This window comes from Zingiber officinale, chromosome 5B, assembly GCF_018446385.1.
Source record: "Zingiber officinale cultivar Zhangliang chromosome 5B, Zo_v1.1, whole genome shotgun sequence".
NCBI lineage: Eukaryota > Viridiplantae > Streptophyta > Magnoliopsida > Zingiberales > Zingiberaceae > Zingiber > Zingiber officinale.
Window position 1 is genome coordinate 91260263 of NC_055995.1, and position 23475 is coordinate 91283737.

At 39.7% G+C, this 23475-nt stretch overlaps 3 protein-coding genes and 1 long non-coding RNA gene across 7 annotated transcripts; all 4 read left to right on the forward strand.

Moving 5' to 3' along the window:
• On the forward strand, positions 1 to 2040 carry LOC121986827 (probable L-type lectin-domain containing receptor kinase S.5). Its single transcript, XM_042540763.1, has one exon. It carries the CDS (start codon positions 1 to 3, stop codon positions 2038 to 2040), a length of 2040 nt encoding a protein of 679 aa, XP_042396697.1.
• A 2044-nt stretch (positions 2041 to 4084) lies between these two features.
• On the forward strand, positions 4085 to 11151 carry LOC121984980 (filament-like plant protein 4). 3 transcript variants are annotated; one of them, XM_042538188.1, is made up of 6 exons: positions 4085 to 4283; positions 5638 to 5720; positions 6331 to 6508; positions 7414 to 9823; positions 9946 to 10000; positions 10435 to 11151. In XM_042538188.1, the coding sequence occupies exons 2-6, from the start codon at positions 5676 to 5678 to the stop codon at positions 10846 to 10848; spliced, it is 3102 nt and encodes a 1033-aa protein (XP_042394122.1). In that variant the 5' UTR covers positions 4085 to 4283; positions 5638 to 5675; the 3' UTR covers positions 10849 to 11151. The 3 variants fall into 3 exon arrangements, with proteins under 3 accessions (XP_042394122.1, XP_042394121.1, XP_042394123.1); XM_042538187.1 differs by having other exon boundaries at positions 5652 to 5720; XM_042538189.1 differs by lacking the exon at positions 4085 to 4283 and adding an exon at positions 4290 to 5063 and having other exon boundaries at positions 5652 to 5720.
• A 233-nt stretch (positions 11152 to 11384) lies between these two features.
• On the forward strand, positions 11385 to 19129 carry LOC121984982 (eukaryotic translation initiation factor 4B3-like). The gene is made up of 2 exons (XM_042538190.1): positions 11385 to 12604; positions 18765 to 19129. Exons 1-2 carry the CDS (start codon positions 11463 to 11465, stop codon positions 18823 to 18825), a joined length of 1203 nt encoding a protein of 400 aa, XP_042394124.1. The 5' UTR covers positions 11385 to 11462; the 3' UTR covers positions 18826 to 19129.
• A 1503-nt stretch (positions 19130 to 20632) lies between these two features.
• On the forward strand, positions 20633 to 22533 carry LOC121987622. Of its 2 annotated transcripts, XR_006113674.1 has the most exons (4): positions 20633 to 20765; positions 20852 to 20967; positions 21041 to 21254; positions 22139 to 22533. It is a non-coding gene; the product is annotated as an uncharacterized LOC121987622 (long non-coding RNA). The 2 variants fall into 2 exon arrangements; XR_006113673.1 differs by having other exon boundaries at positions 20852 to 21254.
• Positions 22534 to 23475: the final 942 nt, after the last annotated feature.

Genomic DNA, 23475 nt, shown 5'->3' on the forward strand with positions numbered 1-23475 from the left:
ATGCGATCTCCCAGCCGCCATCTGCACTGCTGTTTGCTTCTGATCCTCTGCCTAATTGCTCGAATGAGAAGCTTAGAATTCAACTACACCGACTTCGTCGCAGAAAATTCAACCGATTTCATCTTCGCCGGCGGCACCAGCATCGCCGGCGGTGCTCTCCAGATCACGCCTAACTCCGGCAATCAATCGCACCAGTCCAGCAGAGTCATGTACAGCTCCAGCTTTAAACTCCATCGAGGCAACGGATCTGCTCTCACTTCGATCAATTCCACCTTCGTCTTCAACATCCAGCCTCTGACTCACCCCGGCGGCGAAGGCTTCACTTTCCTGCTCACCAACAACCCGGCGCTCCCCGCCGGAGACAGCAGCGGCCAGTGGCTCGGCGCCTTCAGCAGCCAAACCAACGGAAGCTCCTTGAACCGCACCGTTGCCGTCGAATTCGACACGAGGAGGAACTACGCCGGCGACCTCGACGACAACCACGTGGGGCTCGACGTCAACGGCATCCCGTCGGAGGGGCAGCTCTCGTTCGGGGCCGTCGGGATTAACATTTCCCAAGGGATCGACGTGGAAGTCATCATTCTGTTCGACGCCGAGGAAGGATTGGTCCAACTCTTGGCCGCCATGATCAACGGCTCCTCTGTGATTTCCAACGTCTTTGGGTTTTCATGGGGTCTCGATCTGTCACAGCACCTCGATGAGGACGTGTGGGTCGGCTTCTCCAGCTCGACGAGCAATCTGTCGCAGTTGAACAAGATCAAATCTTGGTACTTCAGCGCCGTCGACGTTGAGTCCGCCGGAGCAAAGAAGAAGAAGGGAAGGCAAGCGATCTGGCTGCTTGTTTTAGTTGCTCCGTTCTGCGCCGCCGCTGCTTGCTTGTTTTTTACACTTTGGAAGAAGAGGAACAGAGGAGCTTTGCGATACGACAGAAATATTGTGAGGCGAGATATCGAATTAGTCCTCGAGGCTAGCAACGATCGGCCGGTTAAGTTTCAGCTGTCGGAGCTCAAGATTGCCACCGGAAACTTCGATCCAAATAGGCAGCTCGGAAGAGGAGGATTCGGAACCGTTTACAGAGGATATCTGAAAGAGTACGACGTGGAAGTGGCGGTGAAGAGAATACAGAAGAATTCGCGGGGAGGAGAGCGAGAGTTCGTCGCGGAGGTGACGACGATCAGCCAGCTCTCTCACCGGAACCTGGTGAAGCTCATCGGGTGGTGTCACGACGCCGGCGAGCTCCTCCTCGTGTACGAGTACCTGCGGAGAAGAAGCTTGGATAAGTACCTGTTTGGTGAGGATTCGGAATGCTCTGTTCTGGATTGGGAAAGGAGGTACAGGATCGTCGCCGGCGTGGCCGCCGCGTTGGACTACCTCCACCACGGAAGCGTGAAGCGGGTAGTCCACCGGGACGTGAAGGCTAGCAACGTGATGCTGGACGAGGAGTTCGACGCCCGACTGGGAGACTTTGGGCTGGCGCGGGCGGTGGAGCGCGGCGGCGGGAAGTCACACTACTCGACGGCGGGGGTGGCCGGCACCAGAGGGTACATGGCGCCGGAGTGCTACTTCACCGGCCGCGCCGCGCCGGAGACGGACGTGTACGCGTTCGGTGTGTTCGCCATGGAGGTCGCCTGCGGCCGGCGGCCGGGGAGTCAAGTCGTCGTCGTCGAAGACGACGACGACGGCTTCTCGCCGGAGTCGGCGTATCTGGTGGACTGGGTGTGGGATTTGCACGGCAGGGGGAGGATTCTGGAGGCGGCGGATCGGAGATTAGGAGGCCAGTACGATGAGGCGGAGATGGAGAGGGTGTTGCTGCTGGCGCTGGCGTGCTGCCACCCGAACCATCGGAAGAGGCCGTCGATGAGGGTGGCGCTGCAGGTGCTCTCCGGAGACACTGCCCCACCGAATCCAGCGATGGAGAAGCCGGCGTTCGTGTGGCCGGCGACGGTGCCGAGGGAGGAGGTGGAGATGCCGCTGGTGGGCCTGCTGTTCGTCGGAAGCGGTGGGGGCCACGTCACACAGAGCACCATGACCGGAAGATGAGGACGGTCCACGTGTCCATTTTTACAATCCGAATTTAATTATAAAATTATAATTATTATTACTCAATTAAAGTTAAAAAAAAATTGAATACAATTAAAGTAAAAAAAGTGAATAAGTGAATACAGAGCAGTAATTGTTTCCCTTTGGATTACCAAACAAGTCTCTTGTCCGATCAGTGTAGTTTTTTCTAAGGAAGAAGCCAACAGGTTTTGTCTATTGGCTATGCAATGATTGATTCTTCTGATCTGCTGCTTGTCAATTGTATTGCGTGATATAAATCATAATAATTAAGAGCAAAGATTGTACGAGGATGAGCTATATCTGTATAGGAATTTACACCCCACCACCAACTTTGATATTGGATCCTTTATTCATTAGGCAAATTGCTACTTGTCAATTGTGCACGATGATCATGCAATATTGGGACGGATTGACAGAGACACTGGGATGAATGTATTCATCTTTTGTCATAATGATGATCATACAATAGTTGTTTTCAAGATGGTTAACTGGCGCCTGCATCTGAGCTGCGAATTTGAATAAGCTGTAAGCTTATTATTATTTTGTCTATTGACGATGCAATGATTGATTCTTCGGCCAAGCAGTCGACAAGCTCGAACAAGCTGCAAGCTTATTATTATTATTATTATTTAAATAATTTAAATATTTAAGTTTCAGAATCCGTTAATTTTTAAGATAGATATATATTTTTTCTTAATTTATGAAAGTATTTATTTCATTTAGAGTATTTTATTACTTCAAATAATATCATTCTCTCCAATTTTTGTATTGAAAAAATATTAAACACCACTCTATCTTATTTTTTATTTAAAAAATATCTAAATTGTAGTAGTAGTTTAGCTACTATAATTTATAATAATTACCCATAGTTGTTACTGAATATTTTTTTTAGCATTTTCCAAAAATACATAGCATTTTTGGAATATACCTCTTCTTATATAACGGGTATTTTTAAAAATTATGAAAATTAAGTGTTTAAAATGGGTAATACTGAACTTTTTTACATGGTTCAGTAAAAAAAAATATTGATGTTTTTTTTAGTGTTTTTGGAAAGGAGGTGAAACAAGAAGCATCTTTTTTATTTTTTCCAAAAATTTCATAATTATTTCTGACGTTAGGAAGGTGAGAAAACAGGGGAGTTTGGGCTTTATCCTTTTTTTACATGCGTTTTAGGCCCACTATAGTATCCGATGTCCATGTCACGTGCTACTCTGCCGTCACAATATTCCAATCATGCAAACCGTGCTTGAAGGCGACGTGACGGATCCCCTGTCCTCTGCTCCCTTCCGGCAACCCGCCAACCCGCTAGCCGTCAGATGTCGATCGGACGGTCGTGGGCGCCACTGCCAGCGATCTGTCGGTTACCACTCCGCGTGGAGCCCCAGTCCCTGCCGTCGGCTTGTCTTCCTCCCTCTCCGAAAGCGACCGCCGCCTCGCGGTTGGTTCACCCGCCGGCAGTGGCTTTCGCCGCCCGGACCTAGGATCCCCTTCGGAGAAGCCAACCGGGCCGCTCACGCCGATCGTCGGAGAGCGACGAAGCTCTATTACTGTGTTTAAGGACATCGTAAAAAATGACCGGAAAAAATAGACCGGGTAACCGATTCCAACCGTCGGTGATGAAAGGCCGTCCGATCTGTAACTTACACTTTTATTATTTTGCCCCAGTAATTTTCAAATACGACAGATATAGGAATTTATTTTTATATATTAGAATTTAAAAGTAAAATTAATAATACATATTTAGATTAAAGAAATAAATTAAAAATTTTCTACGGAATAAAGTGATGTAATTTCGTTTTTTTAATTATAAGATATTAAACAAACTTTGGTAAACGTTGTGGGGGCAAAGTGGAATTTTCTCCGTTTTGAAAAATATCTATTTTTCCGAATTAATATTTCCACGGTAACACTAACAACACACCACGCTGTAGTTGGACGGAGCCGTGGGGCCCTTCTTACGTGGCGCTCTGTGACGTACTGGACGCTCATTAAACTCACTTTTGTCTCTCCCGTAGCCGCTGTGGGAACCTGAAGCCGCGACAGGAGGAAGCAGAGCGAAGGAACTGGCGAAGCAGCAACTGCTTCCTTCTCTTCCGTACTTCCTCCCGCATTTCGGCACTGGATTTCGTTGATCGTATACCGAATCTGAAGCGTAAGGCGAAGGATCGGCAGACAGCGAAAAGGGGATAGTTTTCTCGCTAAATCTGCCTACATTTCATTGGGTATGCGACGGATTCAATTTTTGGATTTTCCGACGCCTTTTCCGATGCTTGTAGCTGTGTTTCTCTTCCCTAACTTTTCTTGTTAGCATATTACTGGTCGCTTTAACCGAAAGGGGCAAAAAATTCTTTCCTTTGAATAGCTTTTGAACAAACTCCGACTCAGTTCTTAATCTTTTTCTATGATTTTAGAGTTATTTTTTTTCCGATTAAAGGTTTTAAACTTCATGAAGCAAGCGGAAACCCTTGTGCTCTTGCAGTAAGAATTGTGAGATGATAAATAAGGTTAAAAATAATAAATTAGCGAGAAATAGAAGGAACACGGTGAGCTGGCCTTCTTAATGTTATCTGCTTAGGGTTGCTTCTGAAGCATTCTTTCTCTAGGCAGGTGCGCGAACAGTTATCTACGCAGGTATGCTTCTACCATATACTTCCAGACTGGAAATCTTTAATTGATTGTCCAAGTCAATAACACCTCATGCCCCCACGCAATTTAAATGTAGTTCAACTACCTCTGGTCCATTTCTTCTACAGTGTCTGTGGAAGTCTTCCAAACACCCACACCTTCTTAATTTTCTTCTTTCCTAACTCGTCTTCCTGCAGGCATCAATGGCAAACCTGCATTGATGCATAAACTATTAGGGATTCTTGTTCATGATAGTCTACCATACTATTTATTCTTGTTTCGGAGATTTAATGATAAAGTTTGATTTGAGGTTTTCAATGATGGAAAGTTGTTTTTCACCTGAACTGGACCATAATTATAGAGAAATCGATTACAAGGTATTACTTGCATGATCATCTCTCGGTTTTAATTTCTGACAGAGCCTTAATGGATAACATGTTTTGTTTCTAGTTTACCATGATATCTTACTTTATGAAGATAAATTAGTACCGTGACCGTCTATATTTGGATTTTGAATAATAAAGGTGTCTCTTTTTTGAAATTCTTTTGCTTACTTTTTGCTACTTTTCACTTCTTCAGATAGCTTAAACCTTTCCGTAAATATTATTTATTTATTTCAACAAGAAAGGTGTCACTTTAAAATTTTTAACTACTTTGTGATACTTCTCATTTCTTCTGATAACTTTGACCTTTCAGTCAATATCATTGATTTTATTTCTTTTTTGAACAAGAAAGGTGTCATTGTCTGATATTTCTTACTACTTTGAAATACGTTCAATTTCTTCTGATAACTTAACCTTTCAGTAAATATCATTGATTTTTGTTTTAATGTTAATTATCCTAGTTATTCGGTTTGCAACTTATACCTTTATCATTATCATCTCATAATACTATGCCATTCCAATTTTTGTTTTGGAATCCATTGTGCATTTGTGCTTCTACTTTTTAAAGCAAATTTACAACAGCGGCAATAGGCAACTTAGTGGGTGATGGATCGGAGAAGTTGGCCCTGGAAGAAGAAGTCATCTGAAAAGGTAGTAATTACTTCTGACTCTTTTGCAGCATTGTGTAGCACCAGAAAAATCGGGCAAATTATATCTGATTGTTTTTGTTTTTTATTTTTTTATTCGATATTATAATCTGAACCCAAGTTTGCAATCAAGATACACTAGTTATTTATACTACACTTACAAATATAGATACTTCCATAATCCAATTCTCATATATATTTTTTACATCAGAGCAGCAAGATGTGCATTTTCACATTTCTAGTGATCATTATTCACCAATCACCACCACAACCATCACAATCCCAACTATTTGGGGATTTCTATTTTTGGTAGTGATGAAACCCCACCATCATCATTCCAACATTTTGGGATAGCAAAACCCATGTTAAGAGATGACATCATTCACACTCACATATATAGTACTAAATTCATTACTTTATGATGATGAAGATGATGCCTAAATTCTTGAAGCTAAATGATCATCATTCAATAGTAATGTCTTGATCGAACTGCATGATTTTTGCAGTTATTGAATTTTATCCTTCTAATTTGTGAGTCAAGCTAATTGCTTCATCATATTGATTCGATTATTTCATCATACATGATCACTTGCTTCACTTTGCTTTATTTGCAGGATGTCAGCAACATCACTAACTATGTACAAATATCTGCTGAGACATATGCAAGCCTTATTGATCTGGAAGATCAAGTGAAGATCTTAAATGAAAAATTATCTGCAGCAGAAAATGAGATAACAACTAAAGATAATCTAGTCAAGCAACACGTTAAAGTTTCTGAAGAAGCCATTTTAGGTATTAATTTCTACCCTTGCATCATTGTACAGGAATAACATTGGTGGAGCAAAAGAGACCATTTTGTAACATTGTCATCCAACAAAATTCGTAATACTACAGTTAACTTTTGATGGGTTAGTTGGAATATGCTAAATATGGGTAAATATCCAACAGGTTAAGTGTTCCATGTTGGTGTATATGATGGAAAGAACTAGAGAGCCAAGCACTAATGTAGGGACTTACTAAGTCTTGCTCTGGTAGAATTTGAACACAACACCTGCTCTCATCTCCAATACTTGGTCTGTTCATGTATGATCTACCCTTACTAATTTTAGATGGTATACAAATCCCAGTTACATAGACTCACATACACACCAAGCTTGGTATCCTCTTATCTTAAAGACTTGACCTATTGAGACACTGCCTGATCCAAGTGAGTACAAGGACCAAAATAATATATGCACCACTATTCCAGGAGTATAATGACGACTCTTCCAGGTGTACAAGGACCTATCATCTAGAAGATTGCTTGGTGAGAAGCTCATTGATTTGCTATGAGTACTAGGACACTTTAAGTTGTATTAGTTTTAATTACTTCTTCTAGAATCCTTTACTTGCATATCTTGTAGTTGCTTATTCAGATCCTTCCCCCTCAAAAGGGAAATTTTATATTATTCTTAGAAGTTGATCTTACTACTATTTTTGCCGTTGACTAGATGAAAACCTAAAATTAGCCACAGAAGTCTATAGTTTAGTTTCAAATTCAGGATTTTTATGATTGAAGCACAAACTTCAAAGCTAAATTATAAAAAGGAAATTTCAAAGGATTAGTGTCAAACTGCAGAAACCTATCTGAAATATCACTTTTTAAATTCCTTTTAATTTGAATATTGATAATGGTCATTTCCTTTTTATATGTGTAGGTTGGGAAAAGGCCGAAGCTGAATCATCTGCACTGAAGAATCAACTTGAATCTGTCACGCTGTTGAAGCTTACAGCTGAAGAGCGTGCATCTCATCTTGATGGTGCCCTAAAAGAGTGCATGAAGCAGATAAGGAATGTGAAGGAAGAAAGCGAACAAAAACTACATGATGTTGTCTTTGCCAAAACCAAGCAATGGGAAAAGGTCAAAGCTGGGCTCGAAGAAAAGCTTACTGATTTTGAGCAGGAACTACTTAGAGCTTCTGCTGAAAATGATGCACTTTCAAGATCTCTTCAAGAGCGTTCAGATATCCTTATGGAAGTTAACAATCAGAAAATGGAAGCTGACACTGAAATTGAATTGTTAAAAATCAATATTCAATCTTGTGAAAAGGAAATTCGTTCGCTGAAATATGAGCTGCATGTTATTTCAAAGGAGCTTGAAATTCGGAATGAAGAAAAAAGTATGAGCATAAAGTCTGCTGATGTAACCAACAAGCAACATTTGGAGGATGTCAAGAAAATATCTAAGTTGGAAGCAGAATGCCAAAGGTTACGATGTCTTGTTAGGAAAAAACTTCCTGGGCCTGCTGCGTTGGCACAAATGAAGCTAGAGGTGGAGAATTTAGGCCGTGACAATGCTGAGAGTAAGCTGAGACGGTCACCTTCTAGGAATCCTAGCCTGCATCTCATGCCAACTGCTGCTGATTATGCTTCTGATAGCATCCACTCACTGAAAAAGGAAAATGAATTTCTTACTGCCCGTTTATATGCAATTGAGGAAGAAACAAAAATGCTAACAGAGGCTTTGTCAGAACGGAACGGTGAGTTACAGATTACAAGAAGTATGTTTGCTAAAACAGCAAGCAGGCTTCAGAGTGTGGAAGCGCAGTTTCGGTCTTTCAGCCAACATAAGATCTCACCAAAACCAAGCATTGACATCTCTTTCGATTCTACCTTAAGACAATATGAAAGCAACCCCCGAAGCTTCACCTCCACGTCTGAAGATGGAACTGATGTGGATACAACTTATTCTGAATCTTTGGCAACAACATTATTGCCAGATCAATCACAATTCAGTTCGGAAAAAGAGACTAATCTGGAACTTATGGATGATTTTCTAGAGATGGAGAAATTAGCTTGTTTGACATCTCGGCCCAAGGACATGAGGGCCACAGCTAGTTCCCATGAGTTTGATATAGTGGAAACTCAAAATGCTGATGTTGGTACATTAGATGTCCAGAATGATAATACCAAAACAGAACTGCTGATGTCAGGAAAAAGAGAAAATGGTCATTTTCCTGATAATGAAGGAGAACTTGAAAGGAATGAGCTTGGTTCTCCCTTGGTAAAGCTGCAGTCAAGAATTGTTTCTATTTTTGAGTCTCTGCCTCAAGACATTGACGCTGCTAAAGTCCTTGATGATATAAGAAACATTATACAGGACACACAGGAAAAATTGCTTGGGCACTCTGTTAGCTGTGTCATCAAAGAAAGCAATATAGTAGATGCTTCTTGTGATAAACAATCAAGCAATACCGACATGGATGAGCTTATTAATATCCGCATTTATTCTGAAAAGGAGAACGATTCATTCCCTGATGATAAACATTTCTTAAATCAGGAAGTTAAGAATGCAATATCTGAGATTCAAAATTTTGTATTATTTCTTGGTAAAGAGGCTGCAGAACCACAGTATAGGTCATCTGATGTTCAAGGACTAAGTGAAAAAATCCAACAATTCTCTCATTATGTCAAGAAAATTGTCTGCAATGAAGAAAGCTTGAGTGGTCTTATAGGTGTTTTATCAGAGGTTTTATCTGAAGCCAGTAAATTGGGTTTAAGAATTATATTTGGTATGAGGTCTGAATGGGAAGGCAATAGTTCAGATTGTATAGACAAGGTAACATTACTAGAGAATGGAGTGACACAGCAAGAACTGACAGATGAGAATGTTTCAGGCAGTTTTAATGCTTTAACTCAATCTTCCTCTCATCCAGAGATTGAAGGGCCTAATGGTGAAAACTGTGAAGAAAGAAACATGATGACTCAGCTATCCTTGGAGGAAGTTCAACAGATGAGGATAGAAAAAGAAAAATTGCAAGTTGAACTTTCTACTTACACTGAATTATTGGAGGCGACAAAAACTCGACTCATTGGAACTGAACAAAGGCTGGAAGTGCTTAAATCTGAATTGGCTGCAAGCCAAAAATCAAACAGTTTGTCTGAAACTCAATTAAAGTGTATGACTGTGTCATATAATTTGCTGGAATCACGCACTAATGAATTGGAAGCTGAAGTGGATCAACTACATATAGAAGTCAAAACTTTGAACAATGAGCTTCAGGTAGAAAGGGAACTTCATCAGGATGATTTAGCTAAATTGAAAGAACTTCAAGAGAAAACTGAGAGGTTAGAGATTATCTAGACTCCAGTTGTTGAATGTGTGAATTATGTTTGTTTATTTGGTGTTTACACATTTACTTGTGAATTCTATCTTTGATTTTTTTTCTTTTTTTATTTATTAAATACAGGACTGAGCAAAGCACAAGAATCTCAGATTCTGATGCTGATACTATCAAAAATCAGGTCATGTACACTTTTTCTGTCCATCCTATTAGTTGCCTTCTTCTTTTGTGTTGTTTTAAATGATGACATTGTCAACTGTGGAACCTTTTGCAAGCATTAAGATTGTCCTATCATCTGTATACCCATCTCTGCCTCTTGAACTCTAATATTTATGCCTTGGAAACTGGCCGACAATCCTTATTTTGCAATGCACTTAGTCATTCTTTTGTTCTCATATTTGTGATTCATGTCTTTCAAATTGGTCGACGGATTAAACTCTCTAATTTTCTCTAGTTAGCATCTAAAATCTAACGATAGTCAAAGTCCTCACAACATTCACAGATTCATAAATTAGACTAGGGCAAAAAGAACAACCTCAGTTTTGTTGATTGAATATTAAAAATACTCGTGCACCTCTTATCAGATCTCATAGCAACATTCTGGTTCCCTAACAGGAGAAAGACATAGCAGCGGCAACAGAGAAGCTGGTCGAGTGCCAAGAAACCATACTTCTTCTGGGGAGGCAATTGCAAGCACTGCGACCGCCAACAGAGAAATTGGAGCCTTGTCCAAATACTATACATCAAATGAATGATCAAGATGCAGACGTCCCTGTTGCCTTAAACAAAACAACACAATCAGTGCCTGAGGCAGAAAGTACACCAGTAACAGTCAATGAACTTCTCTTGGATGGACCTTGCTCTCCTATTAACCAATCAGATGCCGAAGCAAGTCATCTTCTGAAATCACCATTGAACTCTAAGCTCCAAAAGCATAGGTCTCCTGGATCCTCTTCTCCAAATGCTTTTCCTGAGAAGCATGGGCGTGGATTTAGCCGGTTTTTCTCCAAAGGGAAAGGTGACAATTAGTTTACAGTCCATCCACTAGGAAGATAAATATTTTCCAGATGAAGAATAAATGGATTCACAGTGGTTGATCCAATACCAGTTATTCCTCTCAAAGTTCAGCTTTCCACATCCTCAGTGAAGAAATGCAGATGATGTCTCAATTGTGGTTTTTCTTTCCATGCACATTTCTGTAAGTGATGAGATTGGAAGTCAGTTTCTCAAGGAACAAAAATCAAATCAGAAAAATTGTGATTTACAAACTTGCATTTAAACTGCTGTTCTTGAGTATCTTATGTTGGCTAATGAAGTCTGCGGTTCAGTTCATGTCCATATCTTATTTTTAATTTGTATGATTTATCTGGAATTAATGAATTAGCTTATCAATTAAATTTAAACGTGCACATTTTATTTTATGAACATGTGTGGACTTAGCTGACAGATTAACTTAGCCAAGTACATGTTGCCCGGTGCCACGTGGATACTATCCAGCCAGCTGTAGTGGCAGGTATGTAATTCTTGGAGAAGGAGACCAGTCTAGAAACGCAAACGCCGACTATTTGTTGGGCGCGTGGAAAAGATTCTTATCGCATCGAGTCGAAAAATCGTTGGCTTCGCGCGCGAGAGAGACGATAACGATGGCGGCTTCGGTGTCGGCGTGGTCGAAGCCTGGCGCGTGGGCGTTGGACGCCGAGGAGCACGACGCGGCCTCCTCAGTCGGCAACGACCTCGACTTCTCCGCCCCGCTGCCGGGGCTGCAGCAGCAACCCGACTTCCCCTCCCTCGCCACCGCCGCCGCCTCCAGGACCTCCAAGAAGAAGAAGAAGGCGCAGCCCGTCTCCCTCGCCGAGTTCACCACCGGCAAGCCCGTCTCCTACGGCGCCGGTGGCCGCGCCCTTGCCCCCGCCGCGCTCACCCCGGAAGAGCTCCTCGCGCTGCCCACCGGCCCCCGCGAGCGCTCCGCCGAGGAGCTCGAGCGCTCCTCCTCCCGCGGATTCGGGTACTCTTACGGCGCCCGCGGCCGGGCGAACGGGGAGGAGGCCAACCCCAATCGTTGGGGCTCGGCTAGGGTTTCTGACGAGCCCAGGAGGGGTGGGTTCGGCGGATCCAACCGGGAGCTTGAGCCATCCCGCGCCGACGAGATCGACGACTGGGGCGCCGCCAAGAAGTCTTCCATGCCGGAAAGGAGGGAGAGGGTAGGCGGCGGAAGGGTCTCCTTTGAGTCGCATTCTAGGGCGGACGAATCGAACAGCTGGATCTCAAACAAAAGCGTTGCCCCGCCGAGGGGCGGCGGATTGAGTGGATCCAGAGAGATAGTGCGCGGTTACGATATGCTTAACAAGGAGGGATCCGACAGCGGCCGGGCTGATTCTGAAACCTGGGGAAGAAAGAAGGATTTTGCGGCTCCTGATGGGTGGAAAAAGGAAGAGGAACCACGCAACGGAGGAAGGCGTAGGATCGTGTTACAGCCCCGCTCCTTGCCTCTATCCAATGGAGAGAATTTAAAACCAGTCGAAGGTGAGCAGAACATGGTATCTCCTGAGAAGAAGAGCAAGGCCTCGAATCCCTTTGGAGCAGCTCGTCCACGAGAAGAGGTTTTGGCCGAAAAGGGACAAGATTGGAAGGAGATAGAAGAGAAGCTTGAATCCATGAAGATCCGTGATGTACACCGTGAAAGTCTTTCCTTTGGCAAGAAGGGATCTGAAACTAGTAATGGCAGCGCAGATAGCGATAAGGCTCGGAGGAAACCGCTTACCACTGAGGCTTCTTCTCCTCCGAGGTCTGACTCTTAATTCCTTTATCTCAACTACGATCAAAATTAAAATTTCCTTTTTGCGTGATTGCCAATTTCCCCCCCTTTAATTTTTTTAGATTTCGTTCTTAGTTTCCATGTGATCTGGGACACTGTTAGTTATGGCAATGTGCTCGTAGGTTTTTCCCTTGGTATCAATAGATGCATGCTTCCGTCATGCATTTGTTTGACAAGCTAACAACTTGGTTATATCTGATTTTTGGTGAAATATTAACAAGATGTGAAGAAAGATTCGAGAACATATTCCACTGAACGAACTGTTCAATCTATGAATCAGGCGCCAGTTCAGATGGTTGACACATGTTGCTGGCCCTCAGTGATATTATCAACTTGATTTTTTTTTTTTTTATTCTGTGCTACCTTTATGATGAAGTTTTAACTCGTTTCAGCTCACCTCCTAGGAAATTAGGAATATATGCGCTCTAACAGTTTTCTTTAAATATGAAAAATGAAATTAACCAGCAACTACCAGCAGTGGCTTGGTCTAGTGGTAAGAGACGTAGGTCTGGAGGAACTTCTGCCAATGTGTAGGGTTTGAATCCGTATGAAGATACTTCTGTAAGTGGGTGAATCTATCTTGTCATATCCAATATAGCATGGCAAGACAAAACATATATATATATATATATATATATGCTTCTGAGTCTTGTTTTGTGTACCTGGTACATGTGTGGATCTAGGTATCCACCTTACAAACTAGTCACACTGCTGATCGATCTTGATTTGTTTAGCTGGCATGTATGGATCTAGTTATCTGACACTGACAGAGTTGCTTCTAAAACTTTTTGTCATGATCAATGGTAATGTAGATGTGATAGAGAGCTGTCTCCTAGAATTTTGTCTGTAGCATGGGTGCAATATCTGATCCCTTCATATATGAATCGTAGGGGAAAAAAACTAGTCCCTCACTTGACAGAGTTGTATGGAAAATGATCCATAAATTTGATGCAATAATCGCAGTGACCTCGCAATCTAACGAACAATTGCAGCCAACCAAACAAATTTTGATGGTATGGTGATAAGCTTAATGTGATGCTAATGCTTGAAGGAATTGTTGTCTATAAAAAAATAAAAAAAAAAAAAAAAATGTGGAACCGCCACATCAGCGCCCCCCTAGAGCCGGTCCTACGGATATGGAGGGAGGTAAATGTAGGTACACAGGTGGAAAGTGCATGGCGGAGACGTTAACCCCAGGCAGTGACACCCCGGGGATCGACCAAAACACAAGAATTGTTGTCTATATATACATGTATCGAAGTTGGAGTTTAACAAGTTGGCTAGCAAATATTGGTACTTTGCTGAATATCAGAAATGTGATCTAATACATCAATGATCAACACTCCTTGTGATGAGATGGATAATATCTAATCTTGAACAATAGTGTTCCTGGTGTGTTGGCCTTAGATGCTGGATGTTAGTAGTCTTAAATGCAGCAAATCTTGATAAGACTTACCAAAAATCAGTATATATTATGCTATTATGCTGGATACCCATCGTGAGCGCCTGAGTGCATGTAGGGCTCGAGCACCCTGCGTGCACTCATGTGCTCACGGGAGGTGGCCAATACACACACACACACACACACACACAATCCTGATAAGCTACTCACCGCTTTTTGCGTGACTGTGCGCGACTGCGACATGGCACCTGCCACGTTAGATTTTTTTTTTTTAAATTTTTTTTATCTTTCTTTTCCTCTCTCGTGATGTATTTTTTCTCCAAAATTAGGTTTTCATTGTCGCTGGCTGAGAGAGCTTCTCCCGTCTGAGCGCGATTGCAGGTGACATCGTCCTCGCCGAGACGTTGTCCCTCGCCGAGATTAGGGTTTCCCTTTCCCTCACGAGCCGTTAGACGCCGTCCCTTAGCAGGGAGGCCCCATCCCTCGCTAAGACCCCGTTCCTCACCGCGAAAATGTCCTTCGCACAAAGGGGTCTCGCCGTCCTCTCCGCGAGACGCCTTTCCTCATTGCGTGCCGCCGACCTCCGTCCTTCGCCCCAGCCTGTGGGCACTGCTGTGAAATGCTGTCTAGTATGATTCAAGTCCATCCTTCCTATCATATTTGGGAGTTACAGAAGGCACTTTGAAATTCATTAGGATTAATGTTGTTATTTTATAACATTTGACTATAGAATTTACATCATTTCAACCCATTAGAATTTGCATGGTTACCTTATTTGATAACATTTGTTAATTTTCCGACACTTATTCTCTTTGGCTGAAGCCATAAAGTTTACATGGGACAATGCCCATTAAATCCTACTCTTTGGTTCATCAAACAGAGTGGTTGTTACTCCCAGCAAGGTGGATCAAGGTGCAGGTTAGTTAATCCTCAAAATAATGTTGGGATTATGTTGTTTGAAATAGAGGTTGTGTGCATATTATACCTAGTCAGATTGTTTTGGAACCTTTAATATAATATCGTAGATTGTCCATTTTATGATCTTTTTCACTTCTGCACTTGTCATGCTTATTAAATACACTATTGCCTATGTTTCACTTATAATCATTCAAAGATTTTTCCTTTAATTTTTTTTGTCATTTACCAAAAATAAATGTTTAATTTTTCAATGTCATCGCTTCTAATCTGGATAGAGAATTTGGATGTCCTAGGTTCTAATATTCATTGACCAAGTTTTCCATGATTTGAACTGCATCTACAAGTTCTATAAGCATGTATTCATTAGTTATGCTTCGATGATCAAGTAGTAGTTGAGCTTGGAAAATGTCAAGTTTGTTATCTTCCATAGAGATATAATATTCGTAAACTTGATTCTAAATAGTTGAGATTAACTTAGGAGTGAGCCAGTGACAATTTGTCATAAATTCATTGATAATTATTTTATTGAGAACTTACCAGTTTCATCTTACCCTAGAATTTCATAGGAGATCATCTTCCTTCGAATGTAAATTTTAAATCCTAGTAAGAATAAGATGAAGGCTAGTACCAGCGGTGTGAATAAATTTTTATTTTAATAACTTTTATTCTTTTGGTTGTACAATTTACGGGAAACTTGCAAAACAACGCTTCTTTATATCAAAAAATGGTAAGTCGTTTCATTTTAAGTTCTAATCTTTTGGTTATATAAGATTTTAAATATTGTTTTAATATAGGAGAAAACATATGTTGTCTTTGTTAGAGGTATTTATGACACGTCGGTAGAAGCATCTAGTAAAGTTAATGGCTTTAAGCTATACACCAGTCTTTTAAAAGTGGAGAGGAGGTAGAAAGAGCTTTTTATGCACCTAGATAAAAAATATGCGCCCATTTTCTTTACATCGAGTGGAAACGAAATTTCACGTGCAACTTCAATTTCAAGATAAAGTTCAGTTCAGGGGAAAACTTTTGAAGTCTGAAAAAATAACTAAGTTGAAAGATGCTATATATTGAAATATGTATTTGGGAACTCTTGCCCAAATGCACGGTTGATTTAACAATTCAAAATTCTTGTCCAATCATGCTCATCTTCTTCATTGCAACTTGATTGATTTTAATTATGGTGCATTTGGGCATGAGTTCACAAGTACATATTTCAATCATCATTACTAATTTGCAGAGAATCTAATGCTGTTTTTCCTCTTATAATGCGTCTTTCAACTTAGTTATTTTTTCAGACTTTGAAAGTTTTCTCCTTGAATTTGAACTTGATCTTGAAATTGAAGTTGCACATGAAATTTCGTTTCCACTCGATGTAAAGGAAGTGGGTGCAGATTTTTTATCCAGATGTGCCTAAAAAGCTCTTTCGGACTACTCTCCACTTTTGAAAGACGGGTATATAGCGCCCTTAAAGCCATTAATTTGACAAGATGCTTCTACCTACGTGTCATAAATATCCGGTTCACGTCCAACAAAGACAACATATATTTTTCCCTATATTAAAATAATATTTAGAATCTTGTATAAACAAAAGATTAGAACTTAAAATGAAACAACTTACCATTTTTTTTTTTGATATAAAGAAACATTGTTTTGCAAGTTTCTTGGAAATTATTCAACCAAAAAAATAAAAGTTATCAAAATAAAAACTTATTCACATTGCTGGTACTAGGCTTGATCTTATCTTTACTAGGATTTAAAATTTACGTTCGAAGGAAGATGATCTCCTATGAAATTTTAGGGTAAGATGAAACTAGTAAATAATTATCAATGAATTTATGACAATTTCACTCCTACTAAGTTAATCGCAACTATTCAGAATCAAGTTTACGAATATTATATCTCTATAGAAGAAAACAAACTTGACATTTTCCAAGCTTAACTACTACTCGATCATCAAAGCATAACTAATGAATACATGCTTATAGAACTCGTAGATGCTGATCAAATCATGACAAACTTAGTCAATGACTATTAGAACCTAGGACACCCAAATTCTCTATCCAGATTAGAAGCGATAACATTGAGAAGCGATTACATTGAAAAATTAAACATTTTTTTTTCGTAAATGGCAAAAAAATGAAAGGAAAAAATCTTTAATGATTATAAGTGAAACATAGGCAATAGTGTATTTAATAAGCATGACAAATGTAGAAGTGATAAAGATCATAAAATGGACAATCTGCGGTATTATATTGAAGGTTCCAGAAGGATCTGACTAGGTATAATATGCAAACGACCTCTATTTCAAACAACATAATCCCAACATTATTTTGAGGATTAACTAACCTGCTCCTTGATCCACCTTACTGGGAGTTACAACCACTCTGTTTGATGAACCAAAGAGTAGGATTTAATGGACATCGTCCCATGTAAACCTTACGACTTTTAGCCAAAGAGAATAATAGTGTCAGCAAAATAACAAATGTTGTCAAATAAGGTAACCATGTAAATTCTAATGGGTTCAAATGACGTAAATTCTATAGTCAAATGTTATAAAATAACAACAGTAATCCTAATGAATTTCAAAGTGCCTATGGTAGGAAGGATGGACTTGAATCATACTAGACAACATTTCACGGCGGTGCCTATAGGCTGGCGGCAAAGGACGGAGGCCGGCCCGTGATGAGTAACGGTGTCTCGCGGAGAGGACAATGAGACCCATTTGTGCGAAGGGACGTTTTTGCATCAAGGAACATAGTCTTGGCGAGGGATGGCGGCTCCCTGCGAAGGGACGGAGTCTCGTGGCTCTTGAGGGAAAGGGAAAACCTAATCTTGGCGAGGGACGGTGTCGCCTGCAATGGTGCTCGAGAAGCTCTCTCGACTCGCGAAACCTAATTTCGGAGAAAGAAATACATCGCTAGAGAGGAAAAGAAAGATAAAAGATTTTTTTAAAAAAAAATCTGACGTTGCAGGTGCCACGTCGCAGTCGCGCATGGAACGGTGAACAGCTTATCAGGATTGTATATATGTATTCAACTTATAACCTATTAGCAAAATAGCATTGTAAACTCACGACCAATGCCTTTCATATAACCACTCCAGATATCCCTTAACTATCTATTTTGTTATGTGTGGTGATGAAAAGCTATGCATGGAAAACTAAACAGATACAATATGGTGATGTAAATTTGCTGTGTGATTGGGAGAGAATTAACTGATAAGAAGCTCATTTCACATTTGGTCTGTAATAACACCTATCGAGGTTAATTATTTTTGATGGATGGATGCCTGAGGAGCTCTGGAGAAGGAACCCTGTTCTCCAACATAGCATGGTTGTTGTTTGTTCAGATTAGCTAGTACTTCAAGCCTTATGCAGAGTAATGATACTTGGTAACCTCAATTCTTAATTTTTTCTTCATCTCAGAGGGCACACCTAAAGTTGAGAATTTTCCAAGGGATGTACCTGGTTTTAGAAATTCACAACGGTGCAGTTCCCCTTTCGAAGTCTTCAAATACCCCTTAGTCAGACTCCCTGTTCCACTCATGCACAAGAACCATGATTCGGTTAATCATGGATTTGAAAATCTGAGAATTGAAAATCAAGTGTATTTAAAACTCCCTTCTGAATTCATGTGCACTTGGAAAATTCTTAACTTCAGATGTCTTTTGGAAAATTTTCCTATTTCTTCCCATGTTTCATTTGCCTACCAATAATTATCCAGTTTATTCTTATACATTCCTTGTGGTTGATATGTTTTCCCCTTCATTTCTGATAACTTTAATTAAGTTCTTACAACGACTTCATTATAGGCATGACAAGGCTGAGAACACAGTGCCCGAAACTGAAGCTCCTACAGCTGATCGCCTCTGAAGTCTGAACGGGAGAGATTTTCCAGATGATGAAGACCTTTTTACTGGTTTTATGGGGAGAGAAAAAAATATACTTCTGCTAGAAAGCAGTTTTGGTAGTTGGATGAGCTTTTCTACTATATTTTATCTCTAGGATTGTCGACATATTCTGAATCTCTTGGGTCACTATTGTTATTTCTTTAGGTGTTTTTATTCCGGGATTTTGTTTAATTGTTGTGGCTGTTGGTTACGTCCATGAAGTGGTTTTGAACTGTAATGATTACTTGAAATCACATTGGTTGAGATAATTTATCGTATTTTTATTAGATGCCTCTGTTAATTATGTACTTAGGGATACAAAAATAAATACGTGTATTCTCTGTCTCCATTAATATGTTTTATACATGCAAAATAAACACGGAGTCTCCTGATTGGTGGTACTCTTAATCGAGAATAGATCTCCTGGATCATTTTTTTTTTCACATTTATTTTTGGAACGTGACCGTGATCCGATCGTAAATTGTTATGATCTCTTTTTAGGTTCACCGTCTTCACCATGTTATAGTTTTTGTTCGGAGTGGACGGTCGGAGGTTGTCCAGAGACCTTTGATGGTCGTCTATTCTGAACAAAAATTATAATCTGGTGGGGATGATAAAGTCAAGAAGGGATCGCAACCATTTACAGTTGGATCGCGGTCACGATCCAACCGTATTAATACGAGTGATACATTCCCTGGATCATAAAAAGTGATTCTGTCTCCTCTTAATCGGAGGTACCTTAAGGATCAAATTAATACGGAATCTCGGGTAAAAATTTATTATAGGGTCTAGTTTATGTCGATTAATTTGAATAATAATTGCCATTGGTGTTAATTGAGAAGTGTCTATAGTTGAGTATAATTTAGTGTTTATAAGTTAACCGTTCAGTAAAGAAGTGTATATAGTTCAGCATAATTTAGTGTTTATAAGTCCATTAAAGAAAATTTATTTATTAATTTATTAAAAATAAAATTTAATTTTTAGATGTCTAAAAGGTGAGAAGGTGTCTTGCCGTTGCTGCACCATTGTCATGGCCCTATGAAAGTTTAGGGTTTATGCAATTAATCATTTGATTGATTTGGACAAATGAAAATTTTTCACATGCCCGTCATAAATTAGAAAGTGCCATCAAATCGACATTCTTAGCTCAAACTCTCATTAAAGAAAATTTATCAATTAATTAAGTTAAAATTTAATCTTTAAATATCAGGAAAACTAAAAACATACTTTGCTTGTACCGTCGACCAGCTATTGTACCTCCATTATTTCACTTTTATTATTTTATTATTTTTATTTAGTATTAAGTATCTAACTATCTTAATTGATTAATTTTGGAATGATCGACTTAGTATCATAGAAATTTTACTACTGGATAAATTGGGAAATATTTATAGAGATCTATCCATATAGTTAACGTTTGGTCCATTTTTCACTTAAAAAAAAGTCCTCTATAGTGCATTGCAATATAAACTTAAAACTTACATTCTTTGATTATCCGTTAAACGACCGAATATTTCACTTATTTCACACCACAAGAAGCTGTTTTATTCGAACACGTGACATTTATCATTTCAAAAAGGAAATTAGCAGGAAAGGAGGTGGAAAAAGTCATCATATAAAATTTATTATTTTTTAAAATATATTTTTTCGTGGCCTCGAAATATTTAAACTTTATGTAATGTGAATATCTATTATAGTTATTGAAATTAATTTAATTTGGTAAATGTACTTTAAAAATCAAATTAAAATAATACAAAAGGAAAATTGGATTGGGTGGAGTAGGTCTAGGTCTATAAATGCGACCCGGTCCCAAGCAACCCTCCCGACACTCACTCGACCGTTGCAAACTCCATCCCTCCGCCTTCTCTACCAAACTCCTCCTATCACGTTCGTGCTTCTCGTCGCATCGCCATGGTTCTTGAGGTCTGTCCCTTGTCTTTCTCCTTTCTTCGCTAGATCTCTCCGGATCGCTTCGGTTTTGTATGCTAATGTTGAGTTCGGTTCCACAGGCCACCATGATCTGCATCGACAACTCCGAGTGGATGCGAAATGGGGACTACACGCCTAGACGACTCCAGGCGCAAGCGGACGCCGTCAATCTCATAATGCGGTGCTAAGACTCAGGGTGCTCGCTTCTCTCTCGCATGCAAAATTGTTGCTTTAGTCTAATGTCTCATTTGGCCGTTCTCAAAATTTAGGCGGTGCTTTAGAGATTCTGAGTTGGCGCTAGCATTGAGGATCTCCATGGAACAGGAACGAGCAAGACAAGAGACTGCTTCCAAAAAGGCTGATGAGGATGCTGCTAAAGGGAAAAAAGGTGCTGAGCAGGCTTCAAGTTCCAAAGATGCAACTATCAGTGAAGTAGACAAGAATTCAGCTATTGCTACTGATGATAAAAGGCACAGTTTAACTGTATGTTCTTTTCTACAACTAAATTTATGTTTTGTAATTTGATGTTTTGCAATATAATTCAAAAAAACTAATTTTTGTTTCCGGAGGCAATCTTATTTTTTTTTTCAGTCATAAAGGATCTTAGGATGTTCGTAGGAATGACATTCTTTCACTAATAAATTTCTATTATGATAATGAACAATGCAATTATAACGAAAATAATAGATGGTAAAAAGCTGAGGCCTAACAAGAGATAACCTTTTTGTCACTTGCTAATTTCCTTGTTAGATTTTAAAACTTTATTTGTCTTTCATGAAAGGTTCTGTTTGCTTCTTAATGTGTTAGTTTTTTTGGCATAAAATTAAACAAGTTTTGGTGCTACATCGAGAAGATGCTTCACCTTTGTTATTTTCTCTAAAATCTTTGATAAAAGGGTAGTCTAGTGCACGAAGGTTCCACTAGTGCGAGTTCCTGGGGAAAGGTCGGACTACATTGGGTCTATTGTATGTAGCTTGACCTTGCATTTTACAAGAGGTTATTTCTGCGACTCGAACTTGTGACCTCAAGGTCACATGACGGTAAAGCTTTCCTTCAAAATAAAATAAAATCATTAAAAATGAAAATTTTAAACATGGATCACATCATTCTCCTTTAATAAATTGAAATATATCAAAAAGGTAATTCTAAATATTATTTTATTTATCTTTTTAACTCTCAAAATTTATTTTCCAAGGAATGACAAAGTTTTAAGAATATTTTTAAAAAATTTTCATAATCAAACAAAAACTTAATGTTTCACTCTTTTAATAATTAATACTTTTATCACTCTTGTACAATAATCCAATAAAATTAATAGTTCTATTCCAGTTTATGTCAGTTTCATTGATACTGCTATTTGTTGACAGATAAACAAGCTTTTGAGCTTTTATGGGTTGAAACGATAAAGATAGCGAATGGTTTTGCTAAAGCTCTAGCTTATTTACACGAATATGGGATCAGTCATTGGGATGTGAAGAGTGCTAAGATCTTGCTTGTCTTGGTATATACACTAGCAGCCTTATGTCTTAGGAAATGGGATGTGAAACTAATCTATGCCTTGATTTTTAGGACTTTAATTCAAAGATTGCTGACTTTGGATCGGCAATGAACTTCCAAACATATTCTACCGGCAGAGATTGTGTATCACACCTCTTGTTATGTTGCTCTAGAGTATATATTTTATGGTAAGAATCATTTTGATGATCTCATTTCTCCTAAATAATAATGACCCTTTTGTATTATGAATTGGTTGTCAAATTGCACAAACTATAAAAAAAGGTACAACTTGAACCAAATACATAAAAAAACAGCTACATCTTGGTATATTTATAGTCCAATTTGGACCTGAACATTTTATTGACATCTAACTATGAAGATGTGTGTCCCTTTCAAAATCTTTTCATACCTAAATTCTATCATAACTAGATAGGTATGGATCTTGTTGACCTTGATGAATCACCATCATAAGACGATCATCTCATGACTAGTGGAAATGAATCAAATCAGATGGTTCTATTTCTCAATCTTTTATGATTGAAAAAGAAATTATTCACACTTATTGTTGAAGGTTTTTTTTGAGAAGCTAAGGGTTAATAAGTTTTTTAGAAATCGGATAAATTCCATTTTATACATACACAAGGAAGGTAATCGAAAAAGAAAGGAGGTTTTTCTTTTTGCACTTAGAGCTATGAAAATGAAAATTCGTGCATGGTTTTGTAAGAGAGAAAGAAGTGAGAATCCTCTTTTCAACTAACCTGGCTCCTGTTGTTATTTTCTTTCTACTATTTTGAAAGTAGCTGCTTCGGTTTTATTTCTCATCAAATGTCAGTCTAGTTGTCAGTTAAGACAAAAAAATTCTGAAATGGCATGGGCCTTGATGTTGTCCGAGCGCTGAGTCGATGGATGCTGGGGACGTGGCAGGTTCCGCTGTCTCCGACTGGTGGGGTAGCCCTTCGACGAACCTGCAAGGAAGCCGAGCCGGGAGGGATTTCCCGGCGACGGCCCTCAGACGCTCAAGTCAGGCAACGAGAGAGGCAGAGTAACGAGGCTACAGTAGAGATGTGTGCATACCTTCGTCGACGTCTGGGGGTCCTTATATAGAGCCCCGGGGAAACGCGGGCACGTTTCCCGATGCGTGCACGCTTCTCCAAACTTACCTTAACGAGCCTGTGTCAAAAAAGTACCTCTGGCGCCATTCCGCAAT

Coding starts and splice junctions, on each gene's coding strand:
- LOC121986827 (XM_042540763.1), top strand. CDS start 1: ATGCGATCTCCCAGCCGCCATCTGCACTGCTGTTTGCTTCTGATCCTC.
- LOC121984980 (XM_042538188.1), top strand. CDS start 5,676: ATGGATCGGAGAAGTTGGCCCTGGAAGAAGAAGTCATCTGAAAAG. Junction 6,509..7,413: donor TTCTGAAGAAGCCATTTTAG/GTATTAATTTCT, acceptor TTATATGTGTAG/GTTGGGAAAAGGCCGAAGCT. Junction 10,001..10,434: donor CTGATACTATCAAAAATCAG/GTCATGTACACT, acceptor GTTCCCTAACAG/GAGAAAGACATAGCAGCGGC.
- LOC121984982 (XM_042538190.1), top strand. CDS start 11,463: ATGGCGGCTTCGGTGTCGGCGTGGTCGAAGCCTGGCGCGTGGGCGTTG. Junction 12,605..18,764: donor GAGGCTTCTTCTCCTCCGAG/GTCTGACTCTTA, acceptor ACTTCATTATAG/GCATGACAAGGCTGAGAACA.